Source organism: Lynx rufus, unplaced genomic scaffold (genome assembly GCF_022079265.1).
Source record: "Lynx rufus isolate CCGP_SWC_20201006 ecotype Redwood Valley unplaced genomic scaffold, mLynRuf1.p SCAF_11, whole genome shotgun sequence".
In the NCBI taxonomy this organism is placed as follows: domain Eukaryota; kingdom Metazoa; phylum Chordata; class Mammalia; order Carnivora; family Felidae; genus Lynx; species Lynx rufus.
Window position 1 is genome coordinate 69,041,263 of NW_025814825.1, and position 21,882 is coordinate 69,063,144.

General features: G+C 56.5%; 2 protein-coding genes and 1 long non-coding RNA gene across 8 annotated transcripts; 2 read left to right on the top strand and 1 right to left on the bottom strand.

Annotated features, from left to right (window-relative positions):
- The first annotated feature begins 1,497 nt into the window (after window positions 1–1,497).
- Window positions 1,498–17,335, top strand: MTG1 (mitochondrial ribosome associated GTPase 1). 5 transcript variants are annotated; one of them, XM_047073671.1, is made up of 11 exons: window positions 1,498–1,688; window positions 2,726–2,790; window positions 5,697–5,801; window positions 8,216–8,296; window positions 8,834–8,890; window positions 9,243–9,333; window positions 11,303–11,364; window positions 11,803–11,899; window positions 12,283–12,364; window positions 16,175–16,287; window positions 16,679–17,335. In XM_047073671.1, exons 1-11 carry the CDS (start codon window positions 1,577–1,579, stop codon window positions 16,810–16,812), a joined length of 999 nt encoding a protein of 332 aa, XP_046929627.1. In that variant the 5' UTR covers window positions 1,498–1,576; the 3' UTR covers window positions 16,813–17,335. The 5 variants fall into 5 exon arrangements, with proteins under 5 accessions (XP_046929627.1, XP_046929632.1, XP_046929629.1 ...); XM_047073676.1 differs by having other exon boundaries at window positions 16,175–16,265; window positions 16,679–16,772; XM_047073673.1 differs by having other exon boundaries at window positions 1,655–1,688; window positions 2,726–2,849; window positions 5,710–5,801.
- On the top strand, window positions 12,371–14,609 carry LOC124507264 (uncharacterized). Its single transcript, XR_006960972.1, has 2 exons — window positions 12,371–12,851; window positions 14,408–14,609. It is a non-coding gene; the product is annotated as an uncharacterized LOC124507264 (long non-coding RNA).
- Window positions 17,329–21,106, bottom strand: SPRN (shadow of prion protein). Of its 2 annotated transcripts, XR_006960971.1 has the most exons (3): window positions 20,883–21,101; window positions 18,781–20,188; window positions 17,329–18,503 (listed from the first exon to the last, which is right to left on the bottom strand). XR_006960971.1 is itself a non-coding variant. In XM_047073677.1 (2 exons), the coding sequence occupies exon 2, from the start codon at window positions 20,171–20,173 to the stop codon at window positions 19,736–19,738; it is 438 nt and encodes a 145-aa protein (XP_046929633.1). In that variant the 5' UTR covers window positions 20,174–20,188; window positions 20,883–21,106; the 3' UTR covers window positions 17,329–19,735. The 2 variants fall into 2 exon arrangements, 1 of the variants encoding a protein (XP_046929633.1); XM_047073677.1 differs by having other exon boundaries at window positions 17,329–20,188; window positions 20,883–21,106.
- Between the last annotated feature and the right edge of the window lie 776 nt (window positions 21,107–21,882).

Consider the following 21,882-nt stretch of genomic DNA (forward strand, 5'->3'; position numbering starts at 1 on the left):
GCCCTCGGCCCCAGCACACTCTGCACAGGCCCTTCTCATACCTTCCCCTCCCAGATCAGGTCGCCCCTCCAAGGGGTCTTCCTTGCCTCCACCCTAGAGCTCTGTATGTGTGTCTACTGCTGTGTGTCACTGGAGTGATTTTGCACGGGACACCTACCAGTGAGCTTTGTTTGTTTTTTTTTAACGTTTATTTTTGAGAGAGAGAGAGAGATAACGAGTGCACAAGCGGGGGAGAGGCAGAGAGAGGCAGACACAGGGTCTGAGGCAGGCTCCAGGCTCTGAGCCATCAGCACAGAGCCTGACGCGGGGCTTGAACTCACGATCTGTGAGACCATGACCTGAGCCGACGCTGGGCGCTTAACCGGCTGAGCCGCCCAGGTGCCCCAGCAGGGTTTTACTTTAGTTTTACAGTCCTAGGTCTGTGAGAGATTGCAGCTTCCCTCAGGCGCCATGATCTGTATTGTTGACATCCATCCAAGAGTTCATTGAGCCACATGCTTTTGGGAGACATTTCTTGTATCCAGAGTGACAAAGGCTGTCCTCTTGGTGGGATGGCTGCTCTGTGATGGGGGGCTGAGGGCTGGGTCCTCTTCTGGTGACGAACTCATCTGGAGGCCACCTGGGAAGGCTGGTGGATTTGTTTCTCCCATGGTGGATTTGTTTCTCAATCTCTGGAATGTTTAGTGCTGAGAATTAGGAGGTTTAAGACCATCACAGTAGTGACATTTTTGTGCGGAGAATCCAAGCATGTTTCCAATTTTAGGAACTTGTTTCAAAAATTACATTTAGAGTAATATTCTTGTACCCAGTGTACGCTGAGTAGCTGGTTGGACTCAGATTAAAGCTAAAACCTGGGGCGCCTGGGTGGCTCAGTTGGTTGGGCCTCTGACTTCGGCTTAGGGCACGATCTCATCCACACGTGAGTTGGAGCCGCGTGTGGGACTCAGGGCTGACAGCCTGGAACCTGGAGCCTGCTTCGGATTCTGTGTCTCCCTCTCTGTCCCTCTCCTGCTCGCAGTCTGTCTCTCTCTCGCAAGAATAAATAAATAAATTAAAAAAAAAAAAAGCTAAAACCTGACTACATTTACACAGAGTACCCGGGCAGTGGGAATCCCAGGCTCAGTGTATTAATAGGCTTAATGTAGCAGAACTGCAGTCAGCATTTGCAAACGCTTTGCTTACAACCTGGAGTACTTGAAAAAGAGGATATTACATATATAGGGCACATTTAAAATGTTTGAAAATTTTAACCAAGTTTGTAAAAAGAGGTCAAACATTGGCAGGGGACAGCTAAGTTATATTACAGTTATACTCAGACTACATTTAGGGAAGAACTGGAAAACACTAACGTATTCACGAATTCTCGGGACCCCTGAGAGTCTCCAGAGTGCACAGGCCCCCGGTGGGCTCGTAGACCCGCCCCCTGGGCTCCTTCCGGCGCACAAAGAAGCGTAGTGCGCACGCGCGGATCGCGCGTCCGTCTCCTGAACCCCGGAACGACGGGGCCGGATGGTGGGCCGGTCGGAGAGGTCCGTCGAGGGAGCCGTTCCCCCACGGCGCTCTGGGTCGCGGCGCCATGAGGCTAGCCTTCCGCGCACTGGGCGGCGCCGCCGGGGTCGCCTGGCGAGAGAGCTTCCCCCTGGGCGGTCGCGACGTGGCGCGCTGGTTCCCGGGCCACATGGCCAAGGGTGAGCGGGGCCTGGAGGGGCCGGTGTTTGCGCGGTGAGGCCCGGTGGCCCCGGCGCCCGCTCGCTCGTCAGGCTGTCCGCGCGCGGGGCGGGAGGCGGCGGCGGCCCGGGGGCGGACCTGAGCCCCGAGCCCCAGCAAGTGCCTTCTGCCACTTTGTTCCCCCAAGCCTCCGTTTCCACATCTGAGTCCACAGAGACGTACTTTTCCGAGTCTTGTTTTGAGCACTCGATGAAATGGTGGTAGGAAAGCCCTCGCCGAGCTGCGAAGTATTCAGCTATTATCGTTGCAACACCTTTAAGACACGGCCACTGCTGTCTTCCGCCTGAAGCCCTCGAGGAGTTTCTTACTGTTGATTTGTAAAAATGGGCCCGAGAAGACGCGCGGGGCCGGCGCGGTCCTCCGTGTCAGCGATCGCCGGGTCCCGCTCCCGCAGCCCTCAGCGCGCTCTGACCTCCGCGTAAGTGGTGAGCCGGTGCCCGGTGCGCCGGCCCCTGCGGAGAGCGGTGCGTCGGTGTCCGCCCTCGGGACGCGGACGTCCGAGGCTATGCGGAGGACCTGGTTGAGCGGGGGGTCACCGTGCTGAGGGACACTGCGGGGGAGGGGGTGGTTACTTTCGTTGTGGGTGTTGTTCCTGGTTAATGGTTAAGGGGGAGTTCACTGCTGTGCGAGTGGCTGAAACTTAGGCAGCAGCATGTCCCCACAGCGTGGAGGGCCCAGAGAGTCGGGTGGTCCGAGTTACCCTTTTAAGGCCGAGACCAAGACCCATAGGAGGTTAAATACTGCAGCTGGAGCCCTCCAAGTGGCTCCACCCCAGACATGCTTTTGCCCTTCAGGCAGGACCTCTTCTTTTTGGAGACACCGTGATTGAACTTGGAAGAGGCCCTCAGCAAGGGTGTATCAGTTATGGTGACTTAGGACACTGCACTCAGGTGTATTCTCTCTAGGTGGTGTGTCATTCTGGACCATTCAGCGTCACCCAATCACTCTTGCAAAGCCATAGACGCCTTCCCTTAGGCATCTTTCTTCTGTTTTCCAGGGCTGAAGAAGATGCAGAGCAGCCTAAAGTTGGTGGACTGTATCATCGAGGTCCATGATGCCCGGATATCCTTTAGTGGTTGTAATACTGTGGTTTATGATAAGAAATCTATATATGCACACATGTAGGTATATGTTGTATATGTGTGTATATATGTGTGTGTGTATGTATACACGTGCGTGTGTGCATATATGTGTGTGTGTGTGTGTGTACACATACACACACACATATATATTTGGGCTTTGTCCCTGTTTCTGGCACAGAGCTCCTAAAATCCTGGGCATTTTTTTGTAAGTTTATTTATTTTTGAGAGAGAGAGAGAGGGAGAGAGCGAGAACACTGACAGCAGAGAGCCCGGCGCAGGGCTTGAACCCATGAACTGTGAGATCATGACCGAGATCATGACCTGAGCTGAAGTCTGACGCCAACTGAGCCACCCAGGCCCCACAAACCCTGGGTATTTCTTAAGTGATGAGAGTGGTAAAAAAGTGTCTGTTGTTAGGTGACTTTTGGAAAGCCACTAAGTCACCTAAGTTCCAGGGCTGGTTGCCAGGGGAGGTGAGAGTGGCTGGAAGTTGGGTGGATTGCCAATGGCCACTGATTTCATTAATCAGGCCTATATAGTGAAACCTCAAGAAAAACCTAAAAGGACAGGGTTCAGAGAGCTTTTGGGTTGGCAAACATGTGGATACAGAGGGAGAGTGACACATTCAGAGCATGGGAGCTGTGTGCCCCACTCCCTCATACGTCGCCTTATTCATTTCTTCTGTCTGACTTTCTGAGTTACATCCTTTTATAATAAGCCAGTAATCTAGTAAGTAAGATGTTTCTCCGAGGGCTGTGGGCTGCTCTAGCAAGCTAATTGACTCTGAGGAGGGGCTTGTGGGAACCTCCCATCTGTAACAAGTTGGTCAGAGGCACCGGTGACCAACTGGACTCGGGATTGGCACCTGGAGGGAGTGGGGTGGGGAGGTGGCACATTGTGGGACTGAGCATTAACCTGTGGGGTCTGACTCTTCCTCCAGGTAGATAGTGTCAGAGTTGAGTTAACTTGTAGGACGTCCTGGTAGTGTCGCAGAATTGCTTGGTGTTGTCCTCCTCCCCCACCCCCAACTTTACTGGAATTGGGTGTGGAATTGCAGTGGTACAGGAGAGGCCCTCCTTCCTGAATCAGGCTGTGCTCAAGGCAGCAGGAAGCATTCCTGCTTTGTAGCCTTGTCTCTGTCTGGTCCTCCTCCTGTGTCTGGTCTCTGCTCTGGTCCAGTCTGCTCCCACAGTGCCTGGCAGCCTCACCTCTCAGAGTTACTGGCATTTAACTCTAAACCCTCAGTACATGACAGAGTTCCCCCAGGAGGCTTTAAAAATCCTGGTTTGGGTCCCTTTCCAGACCGGTTAATCAGAATCTCTGGTGGGGGTCCAGGCCTTGTATTTTTCGAGCCTCCTCATTGATAGGTAGATAGCATCCATTGTCTCTGACCTCTGCCTGCCTTGCCCAGGCCTTCCAGTTGAGTCCAGCAGTCGGTTCTTGAGGTGGGGCGTGCAACCTTCATTTCGACGTTCCTGCCAGCAGGCTTTCCTCCACGCTTGAGGCGGGAACCGGCAGGGTCTGGCGATCTTGCTCATTACCATGCACTTTCCAGACCCTGTTTTTATTGTATTTGAGCTACGCTTGGATTCTCTTTATGTGGTAAAGGCATTGGTTTGAGAGTTCTTACCACCTCAGGGATAGCAGATGAGGGACAATTTTCACTATTTCAAAGACTTGGAACTTTTGTAAGAAAGTACTGAGTTTATTTATTGTAGGCGAAATATTGTAGGATATCTCATGCTGGCCAGAAGTGTTTGCTGGCAATCTTACGATTATCAAAAGTGATGAACCTGTAGTTACTGTTCAGTGCTCCGTAAGAGGACACCTGTCCTGTTGGCTTCTAGATGTTTGCCCTTTTCTCCAGGACAGCAAGAATGCCTACGTTGGGTTGCGGCCCTGGGGTAGAGTCTGAATTACACAGGATTGGTTAACCCTTTAGGGAAGAGAGTAAGCAGCTTAACTGGTGCCCAAGGCCTCAGGAGTTTCACACCTGGACTCTCTAGGAGATGAAGCACCGGGAAGGGGCTGAGTGTTCGGAAGATAGATATATGGGCACCCCCCTCCTACCTCCGTTAGGGTTCCACGAGGTGGGACCTGTCGTGATCCCCGAGGGTCCCTGGCTGAGGGAGGAAGGGCGTGGCAGTGCTAGTAAGGAGGCAGAACCTTCAGTGGTGGTTTCCATGGGGGACCCTCATCCCCTTGGCAGTAACCAGAGGGCGGCATTGGTCTGAGGTATACTAGTTAGGACTTTACGGGAGGCCCTTTTTTTGAGCGATCAGATCATTCATTTTGAACTCCCATATGTTGGCAACTAAACAAAGAACCCATTAATAAGACCTTCCCCTGAGCTTTGTTTTTTGTTTCTGCCGCCACCATTCCCATTTGAGGAGGAACGTGAGAACCGCTGCCCTGCTTGCATGTGGTGGTTCCATGGCAGTGAGACCGTTTCCTTCTTCTCTGCCAGGAGGGTAGGACTGGGGTATGAGGCTGGGCTGGCTGGCATGTACTTGCTTTGAGACTGGGCTTCCTCCTCTGCTCACTCCCTTCTAAAGATGTTCCTCTGGGGGCGCCTGGGGGGCTCAGTCGGTTAAGTGTCCAACTCTTGGTTTCAGCTCGGGTCATGATCTCATGGTTCGGGAGATTGAGTGCCTTGTCAGGTTCTACGCTGACAGTGCAGAGCCTGCTTGGGATTCTCTGTCTCTCCCTTTCTATCTGTCCCTCCTCCGCTTGTGTGCACATGCTCTCTTTTTCAAAAATAAATAAGTAAACCTTAAAAAAAAAAAAAAGATTTTCTTCTGAAGGTGGTGCCAATATGCATAACAAGACGAGATAAAATAATGGTCTGGTGAAGCATTAAAAGAATTTTTGCCTTAATTTTGCCACATTCCACTTTCAGGCCGCAACCCTCTGTTTCAAGAAACCCTTGGGCTTAAGCCTCATGTGCTGGTCCTCAACAAAATGGACTTGGCGGATCTGAAAGAGCAGCAGGTGAAGGTCCCTGTCCCGGGCACCTCCGGCACTAGGGTTGTGTCTAGGGTCACCCTTGCAAGCAGACTCTGTGTTGATTCACTCAGGCAGGCTTGCTTTTTAGCAAACAACCCTTTGTTTGCGGAGGTATTCCCGCCTGATTTCTCAAAATGACCTGCTTCCCTCTAATGTTTAATGTATGGTCCAAATGACCAGAGAGCGCACCTCCCAAAGGAAGTGGCCAGGCTTTGCTGCTGGAGCCAAGTGCTCCACAGGGTGGCCTCTGGCCCCATGCGGCTCTGAGCGCTTGAGATATGGCTCCTGCTGCAGACACGATACTCGTGTTTTATTTCATTTCAGTTAATAAGTTTCCGTAGCTGTTTGAGGCTGGTGGCCATAGGCACAGGCCACAGGTACTGACCTGGAGGTCTCCTGTGATGGCTGCATTTGGCCCAGGCACCCACACTGGCCAGTTCCATGGCCTTCCAGACACCAAGTGCACTGGAGGCTCAAAGTAATGTCTTCAAAGCAGGCAGGATCGGGGGACACAAGTGACCAAGTGCAGGGCATGCCCACGTGTCCCAGCATACAAGAAACATGAAGGTCTGGGCATATTATTTTTGAGTGTTCACCTCTGCTTTTCTTGCTGTATTATCGAATCCTTCCGGAAGGGCAGGTGTCAGACCCTTGTGGATTCCAGCCTAGCAGTTTTCAGGCTGTTAGTGGCGCAGCGTCCTCTTTGTTGGCAGAGTGCATTCAGGCTTCTCAGTTGGTCGTGGTATGTTTGAATTACTTAGACCCCAACCACAAGTCTCTGTCACAGGGTTTCCAGGGGAACATCAAATATAGGAGCTCTTTGTTTGCTGAGAATCCGAGCAGAGGCCACCCCTAACCCACGTGCGGGTACCTCTGGTCATTTAAATCCCTTCTGCTGTGCAGGACGGGGGGTGGACAGCTCCAGAGCCCCCAAAACAAGGTGTTCATGGGCTTCACTGCACGCACGCTCTACTAACTTAGCATCACAAGCTTTGCTTTCATTGGTTGAGACTTGAGTCTTACCAGCGATTGCTTCTGGCCTTAAGTGCTAATCTTTGTGGAGTGTTGGGCACATAAGGTGACCTAACGTAGGGACACAGCGGTGTCTCAACTGGTTGGGAGGCGGCGGGAGTGTGTGCTCCTCCTCTCAGGTGCTGCTGTGGGCAGAGGAGAGGAGAGGAGAAGGCCCCAGGGATGGCCCTTCATGTCTGCCTCTGGGGGTGGGTGGGGACATCCCATGTGAATGTATACACTTCAAAGCGTGGCTTCAAATATGTCTTTGTTGTGGCCTGTATCCTCATCTGTATCATCATAACAAACAACTGAAATATATAATGAAAATTAAGTTAGCAAATGACTTTTGGTTCATTTAGGCATTGACCATGTTTTAGGTCAGTACGTGGTCAAACAATATCATACCGGTATTAAAAACTATGATTCCTACACTGCTTTCACTTAATGTTAAGACCAATAAATTCATATTAACCTTAGTTTACTTTTGAGCTTTTAAAGCGTTGCATGTACTTTGTACTTGGATTGGGTTAAGGCTGGGTTTACAGTGGTCATTTTGTGAGAGCTCGTCAGAATACTCAGGACTAAGCAGATCACTGAATGCAGCCAGGGGTGGCTCATTTTCCACGGAGGTACCTGTGTCCCGAGAGGACAGCCAGTGTCTGTGCTGAGCCCTCATGCCCGCTGGAGCCTGCAGCTCGTGGACCCCTGCCCAGGGCACTTCCTTCCTGTGCTCACACTGGAGCCTCCTCTATGGTCTGTGCTGTCCATGGGGCCCCCTCGCCTGGAGCACGCCTGGCCCGGGTCGGGGTGGGGCTTCAATCTCAGATCCTTGGATTTTAGCATATCACATCCACATTTTCATTTAGTTTTTAAAATGGAAATATCGTACCCCTATGTTTATAGCAGCACTCTCAACAATAGCCAAATTATGGAAAGAGCCTAAATGTCCATCAACTGATGAATGGATAAAGAAATTGTGGTTTATATACACAATGGAGTACTACATGGCAATGAGAAAGAACGAAATATGGCCCTTTGTAGCAACGTGGATGGAACTGGAGAGTGTGATGCTAAGTGAAATAAGCCATACAGAGAAAGACAGATACCACATGTTTTCACTCTTTTGTGGATCCTGAGAAACTTAACAGGAACCCATGGGGGAGGGGAAGGAAAAAAAAAAAGAGGTTAGAGTGGGAGAGAGCCAAAGCATAAGAGACTGTTAAAAACTGAGAACAAACTGAGGGTTGATGGGGGGTGGGAGGGAGGGGAGGGTGGGTGATGGGTATTGAGGAGGGCACCTTTTGGGATGAGCACTGGGTGTTGTATGAAAACCAATTTGACAATAAATGTCATATATTGAAAAAAAATGGAAATATCTCTTTCAGAAAATTATACAGCACTTAAAAGGAGAAGGCCTAAAAAATGTTGTTTTCACCAACTGTTTACAGGATGAGAATGTCAAGCAGGTAGGTGCTTCTCTGTTTTACACCCTAATGCTTTTGATTAAATACATTTAAAAGAAATGGATTATCTCATGCTCTTGTGAGAAGCAGAGTTTTGGAGGCAAGGCAGGGGTTGGCTGGGGTTCCTGGGGTACACTCATCTCTGATCGAGAGCAGGTAGGCCCTGGGCAGCCTGTGGTGGTCTGCAGGGCCCAGTGCCAGGCTGTAGCGTGTACCCGGGGCTGTTATTGGACAAGCTTCTGGAGGGTGTGGTGCCTGGTTTTCCGCAGTTGTATTTCGAGGATTTCCCTGGCTGGTGTATCTTTGTGGAAGGTGGCTGCGGTCACAGCCGTCACCCTCTGGGGGATTGACCTGCTTGCTGATGGTGGAGGGACAGGTCAGGGCGCAGGTGACCCCCCCCCCCCCCCCAGCGCATTCTAAGCCCTGATGTGGACAGAGCCCGGGTTCTTCGATGCTGGGCATGGGGTACACCACCTCCAGAAGCTAAGGAGGAAGCCGGTTTCTATGCGAGTGTGCCGCTGTGTGGTTTGTCTGTTGCAGATAATCCCGACGGTCACGGGACTGGTGGGGAGCAGCTGCCGCTATCATCGAGGAGAGGTCGGTGGTGGGGCTCAGTGCTGGCTGTGGGGTGGTCCCTCCTGCTGAGGAGCCCTGGGCTCGGTGGCTAAGCGGTGGTAGACCAGTCCCCATGCTGGGCCATCACCAAGCCCCGAGAACTCCTGGGGGCTGTCTCTGTGCTGCCCCAGCCCACAGAGCTGCCCTCTGTCTTCTTGTTTGGAGCAGGGGTGGGGGGTGGCCCTGCTGAGGCTGGCGGGGCCTCCACAGTGACCTTTCTTCACCTGAACTGGCCTGGGTTTGTGGGTCCCGTTGCATGGGCCACATGAGGCTCTCAGTGGGGCTGTGGGTGGTCCGGGCGGACCCCTGACACCCTGCTCTTGTGCTTCTGCAGAGTCTGGAGTACTGTGCCATGGTGATTGGCATCCCCAACGTGGGCAAATCCTCGCTCATCAACGCGCTCAGGAGACAGCACCTCGGGAAAGGTACTGCTGGCCGTTGTGAGCTGATGCTGTGGTGTTTGCTGGCGAGTGGCCGCTCTTCCTCTGGCTCCGAGAAAAACCTCGTCCTTAGCCAGAGCCTCATGGCCCCTCAGGGTGTCTCTTTGCACCGGATAACTGATGTAAGGTTAAATGGTGAGACAGAATCATCTTGTCACACATTTTAAATTAAAAAAAAAAAAATTAATATTTATTTTTGAGAGAGAGAGAGAGAGTGTGAGCAGGGGAGGGGCAGAGAGAGAGAGAGAGAGAGAGAGAGAGAGAGACAGAGTGTGAGCAGGGGAGGGGCAGAGAGAGAGAGAGAGAGAGAGAGAGAGAGAGAGAGAGAGACAGAATCCGAAGCAGGCTCCTCCAGGCTCTGAGCTGTCAGCACAGAGCCCGACGCGGGGCTCGAACCCACGAATTGTGAGATCATGACCTGAGCCGAAGTTGGACGCTCAACCGACTGAGCCACCCAGTCGCCCCTATCCTGTCACACATTTTACTTCGTTCTCTCTCCTGAACGTGAAGTGTTAACATATTTAACACGTGGATGACTTTCCTGCCTGTTGCTGATTGTGTTCCCCTTCACGGAAATCTCTTTGATGCCCGTACTCATGGCGTAGCCAGATAGATGGGGCCTGATAACAAGCAGCAGGCGGTCGATGGGGCAGCCCCAGCTGGGAGACGGCATCCTGCCCGACTGCTCGGGGGAGATTCTGGGGAGACCCCGGGCCTGTCTCCTTGTTTCGTGCTCATTTGGATTTGGAGTCACACAGACGTGCCCACACTACTTACTCGCTGTGTCATTACCCTTTTCCATTAAGTATTTTAAAGTTCAGGACCAAGTCCCACATTGGCTTCGTGTTCCACACCAGGATGCGTTCTTTATTAACAAACCCAAACACCATGAGCTCCGCTGAACTGTTATTTTACAGATGGTGTTTTTGGTGCTCGTTGGAGAATTGTCAGATCATCATTTTGTTTTTTAATTTTTTAAAAAATGTTTATTTTTGAGACAGAGACAGAGTATGAGCAGGGGAGGGGCAGAGAGAGAGGGAGACACAGAATCCGACACAGGCTCCAGTCTCTGAGCTGGCAGCACAGAGCCCGACTCGGGGCTCGAACCCACAAACTGCGAGATCATGACCTGAGCTGAAGTCGGACCAACTGAGCCACCTCGGTGCCCCAAATCATCTTTTTTTTTAAGTTTACTTTTCTCTAATTGTGGCTTAAAAAAAAAATTGGTGGCATTAAATATATTCAGTGCTGTGCGACCATCACAGTATTTCTAGACTTTTCCTTGGTCTCAAACTGAAAGTCTATAAACATAACCCCTAGCCCCCTCTCCCCTCCCACCGCCTGGGCACCACTAATCTGCCTTCTGTCCCTGGATCTCTGAAGAGCTCCTACCTCACATGAATGGAATCACACGGTAGTTGTCCTTTTCTGTTGGACTGATTTCACTGAGCATAATGTCCCCAAGGTCCATCCGTGCTGGGGCCTGTGTCAGAATTTTGTTCCCTTTCAAGGCTGAATAATATTCCATTATGTTTAGATACCACGTTTTGCTTTTCCACTCGTCCACCGATAGATACGTGTATCTCTACTCTTGAGTTTATCCGGCCCCTTGGTCGGGAGCTGTGCTCACAGACAGGCCTGTCGTGATCAGTGCTCTGGGGCTGATTTGCCGGGTGTAGGCTCGGTGTCGGGGGCACAGGGTCAAGTCCAGGAGGGAGGAAGCCGTCGTGTGGGAAGCAGCAGCTCTGTGCTGACCTCCACGGCCAGGCCCTGGCCTCTCCTCACCCTCCCAGGCACCAGGGAGGTGCGTTTCGGTCCCTGTTGGTTTGGTGCTGAGTTGAGCACGAGCTCATCTGGGCCTTCATGGGTTTCCGGCTGTGTCGTTTCTTCTTCCGTAGCTTGTGTGCCAGGCTTCTGTGTTCACTACGTCCGACAGCCCCTTTGCATCCCACAGGGAAAGCTACCAGGGTGGGCGGCGAGCCTGGGATCACCAGAGCCGTGATGTCCAGAATCCAGGTAGGGTCCTCGGCTGCTGGGTCTGGAGCTCCACCCGCAGGCGCCGGCTGCTTCCTGAGGACTCGGGGGGCACTGCCTCCACGCGCCCCACCGAGTGTTGCCGCACGCCAGGCACTGCACCAGCCTTCCACCAGAGCTGCGGGCAGGCGTGCTCGTCACCCCTGTTTTATGGAGGGGGAGCACGCACCTGCCTGAGGTCACACAGCTCAGCTCAGCTTGTCCACACGTTCCCTTCTTTCCCTGGGAGGAGAAGATTGGGGCCCTTGGGGCCTGTTGCTCCTGTTCTCTGGACTCAGTGGGAGCTGACCCAGTGGGGAAGCCAAGAGGGTGGTGGAAAGGCCTCGTTGGAGCCTCAGGAGCCTAACACCCCGGCTGCAGGGGCCGCCCAGCAGCAAGCCTGGAGGCAGCGGCGCGGCCGACTGTCCTCTGTGTCCACAGGTGTGTGAGCGGCCGCTGATGTTCCTGCTGGACACTCCTGGGGTGCTGGCTCCTCGGATTGAAAGCGTGGAGATGGGCCTAAAGCTGGCCCTGTGTGGTGAGTTGGGGGTCACCCTTCGTGCCCCCTCCTGCCGCCTGGGTGCGGGGCCCCCAGCCCTGGCACTTTGTGCCTGCCTTTCTAGGCCTGGATGTTGCAGACTCTTGAATGCTGTGCTGAGCGGGCGTCTCAAGCAGCCTGTGCGGTCCTAGCTCAGGGCGCATGTGGGCCAGGCACTGCTGTGACCCCGCTGACCCTCACGGCCCTCCTTGGAGAGAGTGCCTTCCTTCTCCCGTTTTACAGCCAAGGCAGGTCTGTGGGTCAGGTCCAAGGGCCACGGCCGGGCCTTCTCCTCAGCAGCACCTCGGGCTGAGACAGGGAGGGGCCCTGGGGTGCAGATGCCAGGCTGGTTTGCCGGGCTCACCCTGGTCGCCTGATTCTAGGAACTGTGTTAGACCACCTTGTCGGGGAGGAGACCCTGGCGGACTACCTTCTCTACACCCTCAACAGGCACCAGCTCTTTGGGTGAGTGCAGGGTCCGGGGCAGGTGGCTCGCCTCTCTCTCTCGTTCTAGACAAACATAGTCTAAAAAAGCAGCAGCAGTAAGATGCGATTAGACCAGCAGCCTGCACGTTATTTGCAGCATACAGATCGATATGTTTGTTACACAGTCAAGAAAAGCCTCAAATTTCCTGTGCTTTTTGGTAATTCCTCCTTCCCACCTTTACCTGCTCCCATTTTACAGACGAGACCCCAAAGCCCGCTCGCCACATCCTGGTGACCATCTGTTTTCTGTCTTTCCTTGGACGTTCTGTGCTCTGTCTTGCGGGGTTCCCGTCCTCGGTGGGACTGCTTTCAGATTCCTCTGTGTGGTGCCTCCAGTCGCTCCTTCCTGGTGCAGATTTACACCTTGTTATTCCCCCAGGAGTGAGACGTGAGCAGAGGGTGTTTGCTGGGTGACCTTTACCGCGTCGAGGACCACAGCCTGGCCGGAGCTTTGTCAGTTTTGTTGGTATGGTTTCATTGACTTTCTCCATTGTCTTTCGGTTATTTCATTGATTACCGTTCAGTCTTTATTATTATTTCTGCTTTGCTGGTTTTCCTTCTGTTTTTGCCATCGGTTGTTGAGAGAAGGTACTGAAATCTCTGCCTGTGGTCTGTCTGTCTTGCGGCTCTGTCCGTCTGCTTCACGCATTTCGGAGCTCTGTTGTGCGGTGTAGGGACAGCCGGGGGATCATCGTGTCCCCCTGAACCGATGCCCTTATCAGTCAAAATGCCTTTCTTGATGTTCACAATACTTCCTGCTCTGACATCGACCTCGTCTGGTAGTTACACACCTGCTGTAGCTTCTGATGAGTGCTCACATGGAGCGTGTTTGTGTCTTTATATTTAACACGTGTTTCTCGGGGTGCCTGGGGCGCTCTGTCAGTTAAGTATCCGACTCTAGATTTCAGCTCAGGTCATGGTCTCACAGTTCGTGGGATCAGGCCATTCTCTTCCCCTCTCCCCTCACTCTCTCTCTCAATAAATAAATGAATATTTAAAATAAAATGAAATAAAATGTGTTTCTCATAGGCTGTGTACAGATAGGGAGGCCTTGTTCCTTATCCAACCTGACCATTTCTGTCTTTTATTTTGGGCATTGGACCATTTACGTGTCATGTGATCATTGACCTTGGGGTTACGTTTGTCATCTTACTCTTCGTCCTATCCGTCCTTTGTTCCTTTTCCTCCTCCTCTGCCTCTGCCTGTGCTGTCTCCATCTTTCTCTCTCTCTCTGCATCTTTCTCTCTCTTCCTCTGTCTGTCTGTCTGTCTCTCTGGCCTTTTCTGGTTACTGGGATACTCTTATCCCCTCTCTCCCCTTTGTCAGCTTGCCTTCTGTAACGTATGGAGGAGGTTGTCTCGGTGTGAGGAGGGTTAGGTGATAGAACCCGTCTCATGGCGCAAAAGCACCTTACGATAGCGCATCTCCATTTTTCTCGTGACTTTGGGCTTTTGTTGTTCTGTCTTGCTTTCGTGTATTTTGTAACCCTGAGATGTACCGTTTTCGCTCATATGGAGACTCCCAAGTGTGAGATGTAATCTTAGCTGTTTGCCCATGGCTTTATGGTTCATGGGCACCACTTGTTTCTTTGTGTAGATCCATGTTCTGTCTGGTGTCGCCATCCTCTGACGATTTCCTGTAGCATTTATTGTAATGCAGGTCTGCTGGTGAGGAGTTTGTCTCCTCAGGTTGTCCAGAGATGCCCGTATTTCATGTTCGTTTTGGAAGGATACTTGCCCTGTGTGTGAAAGTCTAGGTGGATGTTTTTTTTCAGGAGTGGAGGGATTTTGTCCCATCCTGTTCTCACCTGTGCTGTTTCTGATGAGGAATCTGTCACGTTTGTCTTTGTTCCTCCAGCTGCCTTTAGGATTTTCTCTTTATTGTGCTTTTGAGCAATTTATGACAATGGGACCCGTGTGGTTTTCTTTATGTTTCTTGTGCTTATAGTTTGTTGAGTTCTTAGATCTGTGGCTTTGTAGCTTTTATCACATTTTCAACCATTATTTCTTCCTGTGTTTTCAGTTCCTGCCTGCTCCCGTCCTCGGGACCTGCTGGGCACGGCTGCTGCCCCATGGGCGACCTGCCTGCACCCCATGTGTCTGACCCACTGCTAGCGCCCGCCAGTGTGTGTCTCACAGCACAGGTCTCTAGTCCGATTCGGATCATACTTTACATCTTCTGTGTATCTGCTTAACTTTGTAACCACATGGAATGTGGTCACGATGACCGGTCTAACATCTCTGCTAGTCCTAACATCTGGGGCGTTTTCAGCTGACTGATTTCCTCCTCACGATGAGTCTGTTTTCCTGCTGTGCACGCCTGATCATTTTTGCTTGGATGCTTGGTGTTTTAAATTTTACCTTCTTGGGAGATGGGTATCTTTAAGTTCCTGGACACATCCTTGAGCTTTGCTTGAGACAATTATCTGGAAACAGTTCCTTCCAGGCCTGACTGAGGCAGGGCCTCCCCCCACCTCCGCTGTGCCCCATGGGTCATGAGGTTTCCGTCTGCTCCTGGCTCTCTGTGAGCACTGACTGCTGCCCCTGTGCCCTCCAGGGTGGTCCTTCCTGGCCTCTGGCTTTGGGGAACTTCCTTTATCATGTGTGCAGATCCCTCCTCTGCTAAATACAGAGGATGGCAGGCTTCCAGAATTCTTTCTCTGGGCAGCTCTGCCCTTTCTGGTTCTGTCGTGTGACTTTTACTGGGCCCACACTCCAGCCACCCTCGGGGCTCCCTGGGGCCTCCGGGCACCAGGCTGGATGTTTGTTGGTTTACATCCTTTGTAGCTTGATGTCTGGTGCCTCGAAAACCATTGTTTTGTATGTTTCTGGTTGTTTCAGGTGGATCGTAAGTTCAGTTCTCGTTACTCCATTTTGCATGGAAGTAGGATTTCAAATTGATTATTTTGTTTCATTTCTGTGGGAGTCTGTGTGGGCCTCCGCGGTCCCCCAGTGTTTCTGGAGAACAGGCAGCCGTGTCCTGCAGGGCGGCCCTTGCGTGTGTGTAGTGGGGTGCCCAGGACAGAGGGGCCGCAGTTTGATTTGGGACCTGCCTTCCTCAGGATGCGATGTCCTCCAAGATGGGCACTCCGATACCCAGGTGGGGTCGCCTCGCGGCCGAGCCCCGCCCTGCTCTGTGGACCCGGAGGCAAATCCCGCCGTCGCTCCGGCTGTCGTAGGTTCCAGGACGAGTGGCCGGCAGAGGTGTTAGTTGTGTCTCCCGGCTCCTGTGGGGGACGTGCTTGTCTGTGGATGAGGCTTATCTCCTTCAACCCTTCAGGGGCAGACACACCCGGCCCTGTGCTGGCCTTTCTCATCAGGCCCTGAGCCAGCGTCATGGACGGGGCGTCCACAAGAGCTACTGGACAGTTCTCGGCAGAGGCGGACGCCGAGTGGGTTTGTGCTGGTCTGTGGGCTACAGAAAACACCAGTCAGACCTGCTCATTCTCCCCTGGAGAGAGTGCTGGCAATCCTGGCGATCCTGCCTCGGGCGGCTGCCCCGAGGCTTGGAGCACCTGTCAGGGTACTGCCGTGCTGACCTAGGGCTCCAGGCTACGGGCTGCTCGGGAACGGGGTGGATGACGCAGTCGTCCCGCCATTGCAGCCACGGGCATCGGCAGGGAAGCGGTCCTCAGGACAGCTGGCTGTGGCCACGTGGGAGGACAGACGTCGGCAGCTCTGCAGTGGGCACCACTTATGGCCACACGCACGAGGGGTCCCTGGTGGAGCTGGGCGTGACCCAGCATGTCCCCGCCTGGCTCCCTCTCCCCGACTGTTGGTCTGTGTGTAGGTACGTGCGGCACTATGGCCTGGGCGGCGCCTGTGACGACATCGCCAGCGTGCTGAAGCAGGTGGCTGTGACACTGGGGAAGACGCAGAAGGTGAAAGTGCTCACGGGCACGGGTGAGAAGTGGGGGCATCCGCCTCCGGCTGGGCTTGGGGAACCAGCCGATCGAGCGGCCCCTGGTGCTGGGGGAGGACACTGTGGGCACGTGTGGCTGTTCTGGGAACACAGGTTCTGCAGAGGGGCGGGCTCTCGGTCCAGCCTGTAGACGGCAAGGCGGCCCTGCCTCTTGGCGCTGGATATACCCTGCGTCCCACCGGTTTGAAACCTGCCGAGGTCGAGGCGCCACGGCCCAGACTCTTGTGTTTTCTTTCAGAACATGTGCTCGTGCCCAGGCTCCACAGGTGCCCACCGTCCGTCCCTGAGGACGGGCAGGGAGGCGTGCGTCTGAATCCTGCGCCTGCCCCGTGGGGAGGTGCCTTCCTCACCAGACCCTCTTCTCTCCCCCAGGTGACGTGAACGTCATCCAGCCCAACTACCCTGCGGCAGCCCGAGACTTCCTCCAGACCTTCCGCAGGGGGCTGCTGGGCCCAGTGATGCTGGACAGGGATGTCCTGCAGAGGTCCCCCGTGGCAGAGCCCTGAACTGGTCCAGTTGGCAGGGGCCTCACTCCTGCCTGGCCCTTGGCACCAGAGATGTGGGGCATCCCGGACCACAGCCCAGAATCTGATGCTGGGCCTCCCTTTTCCAGAAGCTCCATGCTGGTCACTATCCACTCAGGTCTCTACGCCGGGAAGGAACCTGTACCTCCTGCTGCCCCACAGCCTGGCCAGCTGTTGTTGGGGACTGTGCCTGGGGTCTGGACGTCAGGGCTGACAAAGTCCCTAAGCTGTCCCTGGGTGTCTCAACTGTGCCGAGTATCTCTCAGGGGGAAGAGGATGCTTTCTCAGGAGGACGTGAACGTACAGTCTGCAATTTAAAAGTCTCACAAGGCCAGTCTCTGCTGGTGGCTCGTTTGCTGTGCACCAGGAGCACCTTGGGCTCACATGTTAACGTCTCTCCAAAACGACACAAAAAACGGGATATGAACTGCTTAGTGAGTAAGGCCTGTGTATTGGGGCCTTGGTGGTACCCTGGGTCCTGCAGTAAAGAAGAGTCTGTTTGCCAGTGGAGTGTTTATTTCACGACACGACGAAAATGTGCACACAAAATGGACAAGAGGTGCCAAGGAGCTGTGGCCAAACCCAAGAACCTTCTGCTCCCTCGGTGCCCCGGGGGCTGCCCTGCTCACCGCCAGCTGCATGCAGGCTGGGAGGGTCGCTGGTGTGGCTTCCCCCCACTTCCGAGTGGCAAACTGTAGCTACTGGACAGTGGGACTCTCCCCAGGGACCTGTACCTGCCAGCCTGCATTCCAGAAAAGGGCAGAGGAGGGAAAGGGGGTGGGGTGGGCCTGGTGAGCAGCTCTGCCCCTTCTGTGTCCGGTGTGTGTGGCCTTCCTGGAGCGTTGGAGTCTCTGCCAGGCACCTCCCCTCCTGGAGGTGCCCACGGTGGCGCACGCTTCCTAATCTGAGATTACCCCCCCTGGGTGCCATCTGCCTCCTGCTGGGACCCTGACCAGTAGGGCAGGAAGTACTCTAGCATGTGACTGTACCAGATGGGGACAGGCTCTGGGAGTCAGGCTGGTGTGTGGTGCCCTGCAGCCTGTGAGGGCGGCTCAGAGGCTGGGCCCATGCTCCTGGCCCCGCAGGGAGAACTGAGTTGGCCCGAGGTGCAGCCCTGATGGGTCTCCCTGTGCTGCCTGCAAGTACGGTGGCAGAATGGTCACACCGCCCGAGGCCCCGGGCAGGGCTTGGCCGCAGCCTGCTGGTCTTTGGTTGCATCAAATTTGGTCTGGAATGGATGGAGAGGCACCTGGGCTCGTACCCCAGGAATGCTGGCAGTGCGGATCCGTGTCCTGGTCTTTGGAGAACAACGCTTGGTCCAGGGCTCCACTGGTAGCTTGGCGACCCTCACCCTGACCAGACCTGTGTGTCAGCTGTGGGCGAGCAGAGGTGGCAGGGCCCCCGGAGGTGCTGGTCTTGGCACTGGCCTCTGTCAGCTGAGTCCAAAGGCCCCATAGTCTGGGGGGTGAGGGCAGATTCTGGGAGGCAGCCCAGCGGCAGGTGAGGCTTTCGGTGAGCACCGACGACGGAGGGGGCGATCAGAGGATCCAGGCCTGGGGCGTTGTCCTGCCGCGGGATATGGGGCGGAGGGCGTACAGAGCCAAGGCCTCCAGGGCTGAGCTCACGAACTGCAGGCCAGGCCAGAGGCTGGAGGGAAATGGGCTTCCGGGCACCTGAGAAGCAACGGGCTGGTCTGCAGACGGGTGTTTGTGTGCCAGGGGCAAACCCTTAGACACTTCCCTGGGTGTCTTCTGTCCTCAGAACACCCTCAGGTGCCCGGATGGCCGCCGAGGTGTTGCGGGGGTCAGCCTCCTGCACGCTTCCTTCTCGGCCAGAGCAGCCCGCACCTGGTCGTACTTGCTGCTGCGCCTGCCTCCAGGGACCTGCTGGCGGCCTGTTTGTTGGTTCTGACCTGAGACCCGGCCTCCGCCGTTCACACCTGGCCCTCACCTTCTGGAGCAGCTGCAGACCTGCCGGAGCCACAGCTGGCTGTCCTGGGGAGCTCTCTCCGTCCCTGAGTACCAGCAGGCACGATTCCAGAACGGGAGCCTAAAGCTCAAAGGAAATGAAAAGCCTCTGAAGCTTAGACAGTGCCCCCCCCCGGCCCCCCCCCCCCCCAACAGGTCCCAAGAAGAGTTAAGTGCCTTGTTTCAAGTTAGAGCACAGTGGCTCCAAGAGGCGCCTGGCAGTGGCCTTGAGAGGGTCTGCCTGGTGAGGGGGCACACTTCTGGACCTGAGGGTGGGCTGGCCGGGCTCCGGGGCAGCTGCTGTGGCAGGGGGTGCTCCAGGGATTCTCCAGACAGTGATGGGCACGCCTGGGCTCCAGTCCGCAGACGGCCTCTTCCGGACAGGTGGTAGGCACACTAAAACCTGTGAGGGAAACCTCTCCCCCCAAGTCCTCAAATCCTTTGGTCCATTCTGGCTGCTTCTGTGGGGGAGGCCACAGGGTCCTCAGGGGGGCCGGAATGGCCTGAGCAGCCTGGTCTTGGACATCACTTTGGGCAGCTCTGGAGAGATGGTGGGCCGTCAGCCTGGATGGTACCGGAAGCACGGGATGCCACCTGCTTTTCTGACGGTGGAGGGGGTGGGGGGAGACCCTGGCATCCAGGCGGTAGGCGGGGCATCCTGGGACTGAAGGGCCCTGGTCCTTCGGTAGGATGGGGAGGCTGGGGAGGGACCTGGGCCGGGCGGTGGACCGGGGGCGTCAGTGGGCACCCACAGGAGAGGCCGCGGCTCCTGCCCGGGCTGGCTGGAATCCCCCAGGCAGCGTCTCTGGGTCAGAGGCCGCCGGCAGCGGTGGGAAGCGGCGCTCAGCCGCTGGCGGCCTCTGGGGCCGATCCGGGGCGGGGGGCCTGCGGGGAGGGCGCGGGCTGGGGGCCGGATCTGGCCCCGAGCCTGGCCAGGCCTAGGGCCGCAGCAGCGCCAGGGCAACGAGGGCGCCGCCCAGCAGCAGGCAGAGGCGCGGGCCGCCGGTGGGCCCCGCGCCCGAAGTCCACGCCCGGTAGCTGTAGACGCCTTGGCCCGTCCGGTTGCCGCCTGGTGCCGCGTCCTCGTCGTCCTCCAGGCCGCGCTCCCCGGGGCCCGGGGCCCTTCTCCAGCCGGAACCCGCCGCCAGGCCGGCCGCCGCCCCCGCCGCCGCCCCGGCCGCAGCCACGCGCAGGGAGGAGCCCGCGTAGCGGGGCGCCGGCCTCACGCGCACCCGCGGGGTCCCGCGCGCGCCCCCGCGCAGCCCTCCCCGGGCGCTGCCGCGAGCCCCTCCACGGCCTCCCTTGGCCGCGCCAATGTCGCAGAGGAAGGTGGCGGCCAGCAGCAGAGCCCAGCACGTCGCGGCCGTCCAGTTCATCCTTGTGGGGCGAGCCTGCGGCCAACGGAGAAAGGACCTCAGCTTCTGTGAGGGTCAGGGGGCCAGGGTCCCCAGGGCCTGGAGACGGGCTCGGGGACTCGGCATCTCGAGGACGGCCCGCGCAGGGCTGGGAGTGGGGTGGGAGGGTAAGGCACTCGGGCCTGGACAGAGGGTGAGGCGGGTGCGCGGGTTGCGCACCTGGGGGTGGAGTGGGAGCAAAGAATGAGGGAGGACCCCCACATCCCCGGCTGCGGTGGGAGGACCCGCCCAGACCTCCACGGCTTGCGGGGACCCGAGGCCACACCGGGGTGGGGGTTGTGTTGAAGGACAGTCTCGGGGATGGACAGTCTCCACCGTCTGGACAAAGGCCACACGCGGGTGGCTCCGCCCGCACCCCTTGGGGCAGCGCGCACGCGGCGCGGAGCCAGAGCGGCGGGTTCTGGCCTCGCGGGGGCGCCGAGAAGCGCGGTGGTGACACAGTGCAGACCCCGCCCCCGCAGCCCGGACCCGGGGGACCGTCCCCTCCCGCCCCACCCCGGCCGCCTGGCGGAGCAGCTGGCGCGGGGGACGGGGACGCGGATGCGACGCGGGGCCTAATTCCGGCGCCGGGACCCGGTGGCCGCTCGACCCTCCTCCCGGGCCCCGCCGTCCCCTCGGAGCCCCCGTCCCCTGCCTCCCCGCGCGCCCGGACCCCGCCGCGCGGCCTTACCCGCCTCGGGCCTCGGTGGGAACCGCGGGCTGGAGGGGCCGCTCCGGGGGCCGCGGCGGAGCGGGAAGGAGCCGGCTGCGGCCGAGACCCTGCACCGGCGCGCCGCGCCCCGAGTTTGCGCGAGGCCTCCGCCCCAGGATTGGGGGCGGGCAGACGCGGAGGCTCATCCCCCGGGCGACGGGAAGGGAGGAGAAAACGGCAGTCGGAGGCGCGCGCGGCCCCTCTCCCTTCCCAGCACCCTCCTGCTCGCTGCACACCGTCCCCCGTCTCCTCACTCCACCCCCTCCCGATTCCACACGCGTGCGCCCACTCTACCTCCAGCACCCAGTGCGCACCCGGCCCAACCGAGCCGCCGCCTCCCGCCTCCCCCCTCCCCCTCTCCCGTTCTGCCCCGGGTGATGTGTCCCGGACGCGGGGACCACGGAATGCTGTGGCAGGCCCTGAGCTCGAGATCTTGGTGTCCAGGGCTCTCCACGGGGAGGCCCAGAGAGGGGAGGATGGCTCTCCAGGTCCCCAGGGTGCCTCTTCTTCCCGCCCTCACGGTGGCCACCCCACAGCAAGGTCACTTGGAGCCCCACTGCCCCAGCCAGCCGGCCTTTCCAGTCCCTGCTGGGTCCGGCTCTGGGGCTTGAAAGGGTGCTATCTTGCTGTCCAGGTCTGTCTCGCGACTACAACCTCTTCCCCTCCCAACCGGGCTTTTACCCCAGCCACTCCACTTGGGGACACCAGGCCCTCTTGATGGCTTTAGAGGTGGGCTCCATGACCTCAACTGTGACGTGATGTGACCTCTCTTAGCTTCCATCAGACCCTCTCGATCCCCAGAGGCTCAAACTCCCTAATTTCTGTGTTGAAGTCCTGATCCCCAGAACCTCAGAATATGACTGTATTTGGAAATAGGGCCTTTACAGAGGCAATTGTGGTAAAATGAGGTCATAGGGCAAGCCCTGACCTAATCTGACAGGTGTCCCTATAAGATGAGGAGATCAGGACACAGACACGC

Coding starts and splice junctions, on each gene's coding strand:
- SPRN (XM_047073677.1), bottom strand. CDS start 20,173: ATGAACTGGACGGCCGCGACGTGCTGGGCTCTGCTGCTGGCCGCCACC.
- MTG1 (XM_047073671.1), top strand. CDS start 1,577: ATGAGGCTAGCCTTCCGCGCACTGGGCGGCGCCGCCGGGGTCGCCTGG. Junction 11,900..12,282: donor CCTAAAGCTGGCCCTGTGTG/GTGAGTTGGGGG, acceptor GCCTGATTCTAG/GAACTGTGTTAGACCACCTT. Junction 12,365..16,174: donor AACAGGCACCAGCTCTTTGG/GTGAGTGCAGGG, acceptor GTCTGTGTGTAG/GTACGTGCGGCACTATGGCC.